The sequence below is a fragment of the Nothobranchius furzeri genome, chromosome 9 (genome assembly GCF_043380555.1).
Source record: "Nothobranchius furzeri strain GRZ-AD chromosome 9, NfurGRZ-RIMD1, whole genome shotgun sequence".
Lineage (NCBI taxonomy): Eukaryota > Metazoa > Chordata > Actinopteri > Cyprinodontiformes > Nothobranchiidae > Nothobranchius > Nothobranchius furzeri.
Window position 1 is genome coordinate 30,520,582 of NC_091749.1, and position 13,723 is coordinate 30,534,304.

At 48.6% G+C, this 13,723-nt stretch overlaps 1 protein-coding gene across 15 annotated transcripts in view; it reads right to left on the bottom strand.

Moving 5' to 3' along the window:
* Positions 1-13,723, bottom strand: part of ppip5k1a (diphosphoinositol pentakisphosphate kinase 1a) — a 59,672-nt gene that overhangs the window by 12,947 nt on the left and 33,002 nt on the right. For 4 of the 15 annotated variants that reach the window (XM_015953987.3, XM_054732521.2, XM_054732519.2 and 1 more), the window contains 2 exons: positions 11,311-11,370; positions 9,895-10,077 (listed from right to left, as the gene is read on the bottom strand). The exons of 7 other annotated variants lie outside the window; for them this stretch is intronic. In XM_015953987.3, the coding sequence (XP_015809473.1) occupies positions 9,895-10,077; positions 11,311-11,370 (243 nt within the window). The remainder of the gene's footprint in view (positions 1-9,894; positions 10,078-11,310; positions 11,371-13,723) is intronic. 4 more of the 15 variants (XM_054732525.2, XM_054732523.2, XM_054732520.2 and 1 more) reach the window with 1 other exon arrangement.

Sequence of the window (13,723 nt, forward strand, 5' to 3'; positions counted from 1 at the left end):
CAGTGGATTCTGTTCAGATGCCTCATGTAGGTGGTACTGCATCGTCCCCTAGACTCTCTGATGCACCCACATCTCCTGTTCCCTCGGGATCGGGTGTTGCAGAGTCTGATGTTTCGGCACCAGTCACTTCACGAAAAGGCCGACATGTTAGGCGTCCCGGTAAACTCGGACTTCATTACTTAATGGACTAGTTGGGTCTGTCTTTGTCCTGTGTTGTTGGTTATGTTTCAGCTGCATATGTAGTAAATATACTGTTTTACGAATGCTCATGGTTGTCATTAATGCACTTTCGGCACAGTGGTTCAACCACTCTTGGTTGAGGTTATTTGTGGTTGACAGTGCAATTATTATTTGAAATGAGGACATTTTTTTTTGCAGTGGTGGTTGACTGTAATCTTTATTTAAGGTTTATATAATTCATGTGTTGGACATTTCATTATTTTGGGCAGTACAGTAACTTTTGTGTTTATGGAGATTTGAGTTCTGTATTAAAAGAAGAGACTGATCTGTTTACACCACCTGCTGGTGGTTGAGGAGAAGACAGGCGGGGAGAGAGGGAGAAGGAGGAAGTGAAGGAAGCAGCGGCGAGCTGCGGTGTGGGAGTTTTTGGTTCTGTCCTGCTGTTCGGCAATAAAGAGGATTATAAATCACAACTGTAGCCTGTCTTCCATTTACCCCCCGAGAGCCGGCACCTATCAACAAATAAGGGTTACAATAGTAAAAGTTTGTTAAGAGGCATGAAAAATGTTTTAAAATAATTTGTTTTCCAAATTTGCTTTAAGTATTAAACATTGGTAGAAATTTAAACAGACAAAATAGAAGACTGACAGCATCCAGTTGGTGAAGGCACTGTTTCATCAACGTTCAGCTCATGGACCCTCATTTATCAATCGTACCCACGCAGAGATCTGTGCGTATGTTGTGTGGACTAATTTACACACTGTAGTATACATCAGTTTGAAATGTTTGAGATGTTTACAACATCAGCAACTTGTTTGGGTCTCTTGCACTTTGGCAGTCAGTGCCTCAATGTCATAGTCAATAAAGTTTTTTATTTCGGGAGGAAGGCAGGAATTGCCCCAAGCCCCCATAATTTGGGTCTGGATATGAAGCAAAACGGGAAGTGACAAAAACTGCAGTTCCACCCTCATCCACTGGGGGCTGGTGTCAGAAGTTAGCAAATCCTCACTGACTCCCATGTTAAAAATACCAATTTCACAGCAGAAATAAACATGTTTACAGCCTGGTTCTAAAACATGTTTTAGGTTTGTTAGATCTAGTTTAAACTCATGACAACTCTGAGGGGGGTGAATTTTTTGTCACTCTTCTGTTTAAGTGTATTAAATGCCTAAAATTCTGAATAATTAATGAGCATCGGACCCACGTGACTGCAGAGCAAGCTGCAGGGAAAGACCTCAGCCTGACCCTCGGCCTCGCATTAAAACTGTTCTGAGATTTTCAGTCTCTCAACTTAGACCATTACTTGTAGCATTTGTATATTCTTTTTGAATATTATTTGTGCAATTGCTGAACAAAATGACATGCTGTGGTATTAATTGCACTAATAGAGCATCCAAGAAATCCCCATTTCATTTTTTTCTGTAAGTAAAATTATATTCATATATTTTAGGTCACTGCCGCTCTTGCACTAGCTGAGCTTAGATTTTTACATGTACTGTTTAACCATGAAATTTGAATGTAATAGGGTAAAACCCAGTGCATTTAACATAACGCTGCATTTTTGAAAATGGGTTGAAATATGACATGTTGGTGGAGCTGGGTTCCAACTATCGGTATGGACTCCCTCCCCTCAGCAGAAGCTCTGCGCATCTCTGATCGCAGCGGCGCGGGCTACCGGCTTGTGGAGCTCTCAGATGGAAACCGATGCTTTCCACCCGGGTCTCCCCAGCAACAGTTTGGCGCATCTCTGACTCAGAAGCTCCGGTTTTGTGCAATTAGCTCCGGTTGTAGCTAGGTAGCTACTTCCGTTAGCTTAGCTCCCACCTCTGCGTTAGCTTGTAGCTACATCGCTTCAGTTCGACGGTTGTCGTCATTTGATCCCAGCCTTACAGTCCCACCCTCAGCTCCAACTCTTTTCCCTTTTTTGGAATTGTCTGGGCTTGACGGAACCTGTGACACAGTCAAAATGGCGGTGGTTGGAACCTCCCATTGTGGCACAAAACCTTATAATTGGAGCCTATGGACACGCATTGTTCAGTATATATGTCGATGGATTCCCCTCATGATTGCAAGCTGAAGACGCAGCGTGACCAAATATGGTTAATTGAGGGTATTTCTGTACGTAAATGACTGTGAACAGACAAGAGCACCTGGGTATGCACAGGTGGGATTTATCATCAGCCAATTGTGGAGGAACGTAAGTATGAGTGGCCACCACCTGTGTCATAAATCAGGATTTTGACCGTTTGTACGCACATTCTAAAATTCATTCATAGGATGGAATATAGGAATATTTCTACGAACATTTTGTGAATGGGGCCACTGGTTTCCAGTACTGACCCACTCTCTATGGATTTGTGATATTCTACTGACATCAGGAGTTGGAGGCTAGAAACAACTGCTAATAATGTGAGCACCAAGTTTAAGGGTACAATATGTAAGAATTTGACAGTGAAATAATAACAAAAGAGTCTACTGTCTGAGTCATGTGGGAGAAATGTTACACTGAAATAGATTTCCTTCTCCTTTGCTGGAGGGTTGTGAGGTGTTCTCCTTTCAAAACGGACAAAGAGGGGCATAGTCATTGTTTACAATCTGTGAGCATGCGGAGTGGCTGAGTCTGTGTAGCGCCAGCATTTGTGATTTGAGACCATGCGGAAAAACATTTTTGTATATCGACTTTGTAAAGAACCTAAGCCGCCAACAGGAAAAACCCGGCAGTTATTTTTTGTAACTCTAAGAAGCCATTGCATCTTTTAGTTTTACTCTAATATTGGGTAAGAAGAGCTATAGGCTAACGATGAAAACATCTCTTACCTCTGGAGGCTCTAAAAAAAAATCTCAAGCTACTTTTACTATCCACCAACAACTCGATATTACGGTGAAATGTATTTATCTACTTGTCAACTTACTGTGTATCACTCGTCTGCATGTCAGCTAGAATCGTATGGTGCTAATTCGTAGATGGCAACAGCCACGAACGGGGGTGAGAAATTGACTCATTTTGTTTGGAAAATAGGCTGCAGTACCCAAATTTGACCACAGGATGTCAATCTTACATGATCCACCTTTAAAACCTCTGAGTTGGACTTTTAAGAGAAAAAACCCAGCATAAATATAGAGGAAAATTGGCAGCTTACGGTCTTTCTGCTTTCATAACTGCTGTTTTCAATTGTTTATAACTGTATTCATAAACACTTTCAGTTCTTTAACTATTACCAGTTGGTGCTTATGAACAAATTTGGTTTGTAGTTGTGTTACTCACATACTAACCGGAGATCAATAAACATAATCTGTAATAAAAACACTGTTTAAAACTAGACCGGTGACATTAAGACATCTGTTTGAAAGACAAATCCTACACTGAGTGGAGAAAACCCATCTTTCTACACTCCGATCCTCAATAGTAACTTACATGTATTAATTTAAAGTTTACGTTTTAAAAAAGGGCAAAATAATGCAAATATCAGATTGAGACTGGAGTAAATACCTGAGATGAACGTCTAGATAAGAAAATAAAGGTTTTTGTGACATCTGTAGATAACTTTAGGTTACTGTCGTAACCCCGGTTCTCTGAGTAACATGAGTGAGATGTCTCACTATGGGATACGCCCCTCCGCGGATTCCTCAGAAGCACTTATCTCAATACGCCAATCCTGATTGGCCAGTGACCGTGAGTACGCGTCCCCCTGCTACTATAAGTAGCAAGCGTCCCAACGTACGCACTATTCAAGATAAACACCTCTTCTCGCTTCGCCCAGCAAGAAGGGTTGTCTGGTGAGACATCTCACTCATGTTACTCAGAGAACCGGGGTTACGACAGTAACCTAAAGTTCTCTTTCTTAACATTCGTTTCGATGTCTCACTATGGGATATGGAGACTCCCGTATTGCCAGACAGCTTATCCAGCGATCACCAACCTACAGGGATACGTCTTGGCCCGCCAAAGACCCCACACTCAGAATCGTGTGAGTCATTGCAGGGACCGAAACATCAAGCTTATAGAAGCGTGCAAATGCAAGTGGAGAAGCCCAACTTGCTGCAGCACAAATCTCCTGGATTGACAGCCCCCGAAAAAGGGCCCAAGAAGCAGACAGGCCCCTAGTAGAATGGGCCCTGAGCCCAACAGGAGCCTGAATGCCCTGACAGGAGTAAGCCATAGAAATAGCCTCCACAATCCAGTGGGAAAGCCTCTGCTTTGTGACGGGTTTCCCCTTACGAGGCCCACCCCATGACACAAAAAGCTGGTCCCCCCTGCGAAGGTTCTCCGTCCGATTCACATACTCCTTGAGCGCGCGAATCGGACACAGCTTGTGCCACCGCTCCTCCTCAGGAGAGGAGAAGGGTGGCGGGTAGAAAGCTGTGAGGATAATAGGAGAAAAGGAGCCCACCACCTTAGGCACAAAGGCAGGGTTGGGCTTCAGGGACACCTTCATGTCACCGGGTGCAAACTGGGTGCAGGATGGGTGCACAGAGAGAGCCTGTAAGTCACTAACTCGCTTTGCAGATACCAAAGCCAGGAGTAGCACCACCTTAAGAGACAGGATCTTAAGGTCCAGGCCGTCCATAGGTTCAAATGGAGGCCCAGAGAGGGCCGACAGCACCAAGGACAGATCCCATGAGGGCACCAGGGGTCGAGACACAGGGAGAAGCCTGCGCGCGCCCCTCATGAAGCTACACACCAGGGGGTGTTGACCTGCCAGTTTCTTCCCAAAACCCAAGTGTCGGGAGGAAATGGCTGCTAGGTACACTTTAATGGTGGAGAAAGCCTTCTTCCCATCCAACAAGTCTTGCAGGAAAGACAGAATGACGTTCACCGGGCATTGGAAGGGTGAGACCTCCCTGCCCTGACACCAGGCTTCAAACACCCTCCATTTACAGTCATATAGGGACCTAGTGGAGGGGGCCCTAGCATTCTGAATGGTTCGAATGACCGCCTGGGGCAGCTCTGCTGACACTAGCCCGCACCCCTCAGGGGCCAGGCCCACAGGGCCAGCCGTTCTGGATGAAGGTGGAAGATCGAGCCTCCCGCTTGGGACACCAGGTCCCTGCGAAGCGGAAGTTTCCAAGGTTGGCCCTCCAGGAGCTGGAAAATGTCCGCCACCCAGTGCATAGCTGGCCAGTATGGGGCCACCAGAATAAGAGTGTGGAGCTGGGTTTGTACCCTCAGCAAGGTGGGTGGTATCAGGGCCACTGGGGGAAAAGCGTAAAGCAGTCCCCGTGGCCAGTCGTGCGCCAGCGCGTCCACGCCGAGTGGAGCGTCTCGGTCGCGCAGAGGACAGTGAGCATTCTCCTTGGAGGCAAAAAGATCCACTACGGCTGTGCCGAACCGGATCCAAATCTGTTCCAACACTGCTAGATGCAGGCTCCAATCCCCGTACAGGGGTGTCCCTCTGGACAACAGATACGCCCCCCGATTCAGAACACCCGGGACATGGGTGGCTCTGATTGAGAGGAGATGCCTGCTGCACCATAGGATCAGTCTGCGTGCCAGCGTGTGTAACCGCACGGAGCGCAGCCCCCCCTGGTGGTTTATATAAGCCACAGCCAAGGTGTTGTCTGTTCTCACTAGGACATGATGGCCGGAGAGAAAAGGCAGGAAGCGCCTCAGGGCTAGAAAGACCGTGAGGAGTTCCAGATAATTTATGTGTGTCCCCCAGAGCTCTCTGCTCCACACACCCCTGACAGAGCGACCCTCCAGGAGCCCCCCCCAACCTGACAGGCTCGCATCTGTCGTGACCACTCTCCTCACGAGAACCAACCCCAAAGGCACCCCCTGTGCCAAGAGGGAGGGGTGACGCCAACAGCGGAGCGCCGTGACGCACGCTGCAGAGACCGTCACCCTGCGCGCTCTGTGGCGTACTGGAGAGAGACCCAGAGAAGCCACCCAGCGTTGAGAATCTCTCATGTGTAGACGGCCGAGTGGTACCACTGAAATAGCCGACGCCATGAGACCCAAAAGCCTGAGGCATAACGCAAACCGCACCGAACTGTGTAGGCGGAAGCGCGCCAGGCAGAACGAGAGCGCGTTCACGCGCGGTGCCGAGAGACGGGCCGTGAACGCCCCTGAGTCCAGATTCAGACCTAGAAAGGTTATTTTCTGGGAGGGGAGCAAAGCGCTTTTCTGCCAGTTTATTCTGAAACCCAGACCACACAAGGGAGGGATCACAACCAGCGTGTTTGACGCTGTCTCCTCTCTGGACCGTGCCAGCAGGAGCCAGTCGTCTAAATACGTGGCCAGCCGAATGCCCCTCCCTCTCAGAGGGGCGATCGCCGCCTCCGTACACCTGACAAACACCCTCGGGCTCAGCGAGAGGCCGAATGGGAGCACGGTGTATTCGTAACACACTCCCTGAAAGGCAAACCTCAGAAATGTCCTGTGTGGAGGGTACACGGGAACATGAAAGTATGCGTCCCTCAGGTCGATTGAGGTGAGCCAGTTGCTCTGGTGAATCAGACGCAAAAGGGATGAGAGCGTGAGCATTTTGAATCTGTACTTTCTGAGGCATCGGTTCAGGGCCCTCAGATCCAGGATCGGGCGAATCCCGGTCCCTCCCCGCTTCGGGACCAGGAAGTACCTGGAGTAGAAACCGCTCTGAGACCGATCGGGAGGCACAATGCATATCGCTCCCTTCTCCAGCAGGGAGGAGATTTCTCCCTGAAGGATGTGAGCTGACGACCCCTGGGCGTGGGAGAACACTACGCCGGAGAATCGAGGAGGAACAGAAGCGAATTGGAGCCTGTAACCCCTCGAAATTGTTCTCAGCACCCAACGTGAAGCAGAAACCGCTGTCCATTCCTCCCTGTGAGTGGAGAGCGGTGACACAGCCGTGACACACGGAGCACCAGCTCCCTCCAGAGGTTGTGGGGCAGCGGTGCTCGTGGCAGCCACTGCGCATGCGCGGGGGCTTTGTGCTTTGACGGCCCAGGCTTACGGGGACGACCCGTGGCGCCGCCCCCGCCTGGAACCGCTCATGGGTGACATTTATATTGATTTTTGCTGCGCCCTTGACATCTTGTCTGGATGCGACAGCGAACCTTTCAATGCTCCTTGAGCGTGACATGTTTGTGAAAAACAATGTGAGTGCTTGTGACGTGTGCTTTGAGCCGGCACCGCCGGCTGCACGTCCTGGCCCCACCCTGGACCGCTCGGGAACTCTGCCGGAGGGGTTCCGTGAGGGGGGGGAGAAAGCACCATGGCAACATCCAACAGGAGGAGCTGGCGAACGGGGAACCGCCAGCTGCAGCGTCGGGAGGGAAGAACTCCGACAGGCTGCCCACTTCTTCCTCCTCACCTGCTGACCGCCGTGTCTGGTGGATTGTCCCGGTGGCGGAGCAGCTTGGTTGCCGGATCCCTGAGGCCAAACTGGTCGAGGCTCTGAGCCCGAAGGAGCTGGTTGGACAGCTTGAGGCTTCGGGCGCTTTGGGATCCGGAACTGAGGCTGGGCTCGGGCAGCTGCCTGAGGCAGGTTCGGCCGAGCCGGCAGCGCCGGTGAGGGTTTACGGGGAAGGCAGAGATGAAGGGCTTCATCCTCTTTCTTTTGAGCCGCACACCGTTGCTGCATTGATGCCAGGGCAGAGCCGAAAATGCCTTCAGGCACGATTGGCATGTCCAAAATGTCCTCCTTCTCTCTCTCAGAGAGGTTGGTGAGGTTCAGCCATCGTGCACGTTCTTGAAGCACCATCATGCCCATAGCTTTAGCCGTAGCATGGACCGCGCAGCGCTGCACACGCAGGCAGATGTCGGTCAGTACGGTGATTTCCTCCCGCACCTCCGGGTCCGGCTTCGTATTCATGTCCTCACAGAGCTCGGCTTGGTACGCCGAGAGCATGGAGGAGACATTCAAAGCTCGGACCGAGATGGCGGCAGCCTTGTACGCTCTCTCGTTCAGCGCCGACTGGAAGCGGTCCGCCTTCGCAGGGAGAGCGGGAGGCCTGGAGGAAGTCGCCGAGAGCCGTGGGTGCAGGTGGGCTGCAACCAGCGGTTCCATCGGCGGCATGCGAAGCATGCCAGCCGTCTCCATCCCTTCGAAGTCCAGCGAGGAGGCTCCTTGGACAGGAGACCTGGAGCTGAACGGGTGTTTGTCCCAGGAGGACCCCACTTCTTGGAGTAGCTCCGGGAAGGCGGGGAGGAGGGGCTTTGCCGCCCTCGTGGCCTGAGGCAGCTTCTTTCCCTCGTAGCGGGATCTGACAGCCTCAGTGACCACGGTGGGCCAAGGGATGTTGAGCCTGGTCGCAGCGCGTCGGCAGACTGACTGCATGTCCAGGTGGGCGGCCGGAGAAACCGCTCCATCCCTGGGAGAGGACGGAATGCTAGGCATGGAGGCCTGAGCTATGGGGAGAAAGACGTCGTCCTCCTCGTCCTCCTCTGAAATGAGGAGTTCCGAGGTGTCCTCGTCGTCTCCGTAGTCCAACTCCAACACATCCTCGGCGGGGTGGCTCGGACCGGCCAGTTCGAGCTGTGAGCCCCAGCTGAGTTCGGCACACGGTTCCGGCTCCGGGAGGACATGTTCGCTGGCGTCCCCAGGCGGTGGCCCAGGGGCCGGCAGGCAAGGGTCCTTCCCCGACAGGCTAGCTTGGCGCGCTAGCCGCCGGCGAAGGCTCTTCAGGGTGAAGCAAGCGCAGCTCTCACATGACCCGGGGACTTCCAATGCCAGCTGGGCGTGTTCCAGCCCGAGGCAGCTCGAGCAGACCCTGTGCGGGTCTTTGCTTGAGATTTTGTTCCCACAGGTACAGAGGCGAGCTCCTGCACCGTCGACTCCTCTGGTGGGAGGAGCGGCTTCCATGTTGGCTAACTGGTGTGTTAGCATAGAACGAACAGATGCACTGGAGTGTGAAGCTGCTCGTTATGCCCCGAGCCTATGGTGAAGGTCAGGACAGAAGGACGGTAAGTTAACGTTCGGCGACGGAGAGAATATTAGAAGGCTCCGTCTGTGAACAGTTGAGCTAACTTACCTCAGAGATAAGCGACCACCGAAGCGAGAAGAGGTGATTGAATAGTGCGTACGTTGGGACGCTTGCTACTTATAGTAGCAGGGGGACGCGTACTCACGGTCACTGGCCAATCAGGATTGGCGTATTGAGATAAGTGCTTCTGAGGAATCCGCGGAGGGGCGTATCCCATAGTGAGACATCGAAACGAATGTTAAGAAAGAGAACGTTATAGATGGGAAACCTGATGAACACCCTGCCTCAGCTAGCATGTTGGATAAGTAACAGCAGACTATAAAAAACCAATAGACCATCTCTATGATCAACAGAATTAGCATATATACTGATTTTCCTAACCTCTGAAAACCGAGTACAGTTGGGATTTCAGAAACTGAAATTGATCAGAATAAAGAATAGATATTTAATAGTGTCAAGTGTTTTAAGGTTAAATTGGTGGTTATTGCTTAATTTTAAAAGAAAGGAAAATAAATACACACAAATTAAAGGCTGTTATGTGAGTAAAAGGAAAAACATTCTGGGAAAAATTGATGATACCACTGCAGGGTTGAGAAACCGTTATCTCAAAAGCGGCTAAAAATCCCAAATAGCTCACACCACTACAGCTTGCAATCTGCATGATCACAGAAACAGGCAAACATGCAGAAACATCAGGAGGCAAAGCATGGAAGTCAACCACAGAGCAAGCACAGTCCCAACTGAACCGCGAGCAGAGGTTAATCAGAGCATGAGGCTGGGGTATGGAGGGCAGGGCCAGGGGCTGACCGTGGAGGTACTCTAGGGGGTCCTGGCCGGAGATGAGCCAGTTTCGGAACAGGCGGAGATGGTAGGAGCACTGGTGAAGGTGGTGGGCCAGTGCCCGGTCCAGAGGGAGTTGGCGGCGGCCCAAACTGAGGTCAGTAGATAAACATCTTAACAACTGGGCCACATGGTGCTCCTCCAAGGGCTCTGAGGAAGAAGAGGGAGAACGAGTGGACCAGGAGGGAGGAGGAGGAGTACAAAATACAAGGAATGATAGGTTTTAAGCTTAAGAAGGGTGAGAAAAAATATCTGAACTTCAACAAAGATCAGAAGGGAAATAAGAGCCTGGAGAGAGAGGCAGGTGTACAACGACAGGAGGGAAAAGAAGTGTAATGTTTCATGTATGTGAGGGATGTGCTCTAAACCAAAAGTAGCAACCAACAGCCTCTCCGGCTGCCAACATCCCACAAACACCACCAAAGAGATTTCAGCATTTGACAAAAAACGCAAGGCGAGATACTGAAATCAAACTAAAACGTTGCTCCTCTGTAGTCCCAACGTAAACAAACAACTGAAACTAGAGATCCAATAACTGTGAGAACCAACGAAGGAGCAAGAGTGACACACAACACTTACAGGAATCAGTAAAGCCCAAACTTAAGACGTCCGACTGCAGAAGTTGTTAAATGTGCAGATCAATCAGCTGTAAACATTGACAGTCTGAAGTCACCCTGTTAATAAAAAGCTGCCATTAAAGCCACTTTCACATCTGGGTCAGCAGGTAAGTTATATTCAGATCAGGGTCATCATTGTATTTTCCTACCCGTCCCAACCCCCCTTTTAGATCTATCCGTGGAGATCCAGTCAGGGCTGATGTGGTGCCACCCGCACATTAGGAATTGATTGGCTGGCTAAAATTCCCACCTGCCGCCTCCGATTGGCGAGTAGAATCAGCTAGCGGGGACTTTTCGCATGTGCGATTAATATCTGTTCTGGTTGCTGTCAAGTTAACATCTCTGTTACACGGAGCTCCTGCTGCAGCGTGAGGGCAGAGGGTGGAGGAGAGGAGAGCTCTGTGTGTGTGTGTGTGTGTGTGTGTGTGTGTGTGAGTGGGGTTTGAGGACACGCATGGCAGTGAGAGAACAGGGAGCAAATTAATAAAATAATGTGGTTCAGAGTCTTCAAAAGCAACACAGCTCATGTCCGCCTTTGTTTATCTTATTAAGGACAGCACAGACTTTTCCATACATCTTTAATGCCACCCACATGCTGGGAAATTTCTGAATTCCAGAGCAGTACTTGGGAACCATATATGAACATAAACTGCCCGTATAAAACCAAACCAACTCAATCCTACCACGACCGTACTGACCCAGATGTGTAAGAGGCTTAAATGTGGTTAATTCCAGCACCAAACAGCAAACCTGTGGACTGATGTACCTGCTGCAGTGCACCAGCAAGATGGAGCCACTGCTACTGTGGACCAGTCGTCTTGCGTTCCTGCGGTGAATCATATGAAGAACAACACAATCAAATGTGTCCTCTCAGTTCTACATTTGTGTCTTTTTAGGCCAGCGCTCACACTCCAACACATCTCACAGCAGGAAAAAACAAACAAACAAAAAACACCAAACAAAAAAAAAAAAAAAAAAAATTCACACGCACACAAATCAAACCAGTTCAGGTACTGACCCAGTAAGAAGTGATGTACCAAACCACAGCTGTTCTGTCCTGTTTCATCCAGATAACTGACCTTTAAACATGAGTGGTGACACACCCATGCTATAATCTTATGGCTAACCCCACCCCCGGTCATCCAAAATAAAGAAAATACATAAAAAGAAAATAACACCTATCCATTCCAAAAACAATGTTTGCTCTTTTTAAAAATCTGAACAACTACATTGGTGAACTTGACACTGAAAAGCATAAACAAAACAAAACCGACCAAACAAAAAGCACAAGCGAAATGGAATGAACTTTAACCTCATACCAGTTTGCCAAAATGAGCAGATTTGAGTTCAGTCAGTAGTGAATGAGCTCATTCAGAACATTGATCCAAATAGATTTCATAAAAGATAATTATTTTACAAACGCAAAGCTAAGATGACATGAGGAGGGGGTTAAATATAAAGATGATGTTGGTGCAGAGTCAGCAATGAACTCAAGATGGTCACAGATGTGTGTTTTATGTGATCACTGTTTACACAAATGCACATATACTCATTTAAACACACACCTCTTCAATGGAAAATGACTGTAAATCGCTGAGTAATGGTAAACAATGTTAAACAGGGTCCCCACCCTCTAGGTCCAGTACCACAGCACTGAGGAATATTGGTGCTTTAAAACAAGGATTTGGGTTTTAAAAATGGAAAATACACTAATTTACAAGAACATTTTAAAAACTAGATCCTACTGAGAAGGTACAAATAGCCAATGGTTTTATTTCTGTCTATCGATTTATTTTGTGTTTTTTGAACAAGCTGATCAACAAGCTGAGGTCATCAGACCTGACTGAAGTGTACCGACCAAGAGCAAACTTGAAAGCTTGAATTTAAAACCAGGTCTCACTCTTAAGTTGTTTTTATTTCATCCTGCTGCGTTGTCATGACTAGAATAACGAGTGCCATCAAACAGCTAGCGTTTAAAGAGGGGCAGGGTCAGGGGAAGCAGGAATAAAAACACTAAGAACTATGGATGCAAGAAAATATTGATCATTAAAATATCGTAATTTTTTGTCTTACAGTACTGAATCAATATTAAAAGCATCGTTTCAATGTTTATTGAGAATTTACATGCACACATTTGCTGTATTTCTTTGTGTGGTGCAATTCAAACTCTGACCGCTAGTCAGCAGCAGTTTTTACCGCCCAAGGGATCTTGCGATACACCAGATGTGTCTTGGAAGCATCTGGCCTGAGTTTTCCAATTAAATTTGATCTTAAAAATAGAAAACACCATCTGGGTTTTACCATCACACTACACTCACCTGCCACTTTGTTGGGTACACCTGTCTAACTGCTCCTTAACGCAAATTACCAATCAGCCAATCACATGGTGGCAACTCAAAGCATTTAGGGATGTTAAAATGGTCGAAACAGTCCGCTGCAGTTCAAACTGTTTCCTAATGGGGAAGAAAGGTGATTTAAGTGACTTTGAACGTAGCATGGTTGTTGGTGCCAGATGAGCTGGTCTGAGTATTTCAGAACCTGCTGATCTTCTGGGATTGTCATGCAAAACCATATCTAGGGTTTACAGAGAATGGTCCGAAACAGGGAAAACATCTGGTGAGCGTTAGTTCTGTGGGAGAAAATGCCTTGTTGATGCCAGAGGTGAATGACCAGGCTGGTTCTAACTGACAGAAAGGAAACAGTAACTCAAATAATCACTTGTTACAACCAAGGTATCCAGAACAGCATCTCTGAACGCACAACACATCGTACCTTGAGACAGATGGGCTACAGCCGCAGAAGAACACACCGGGTGCCACTTCTGTCAGCTAAGAACAGGAAACTGAGGCTATAATTCACAGAGGCTCACCGAAATTGGACAATAGAAGATTGAAAAAGTGTTGCCTGGTCTGATGAGTCTCAATTTCAACTGCGACATTCGGATGGTAGGGTCAGAATTTGTCATCAACAACACGAAAGCTGGATCTATCCTGCCTTGTATCAACGGTTCAGGCTGGTGGTGGTGTAATGGTGTGGGGGGTGTTTTCTTGGCACACTTTGGGCCCTTTAGCACTAATTGATCATAGTTGCAACGCTACGGCCTACCTGAGTATTGTTGCTGACCATGCCCATCCCTTTATGACCACCATCTTCTGATGGCAACTTCCAGCAGGATAATG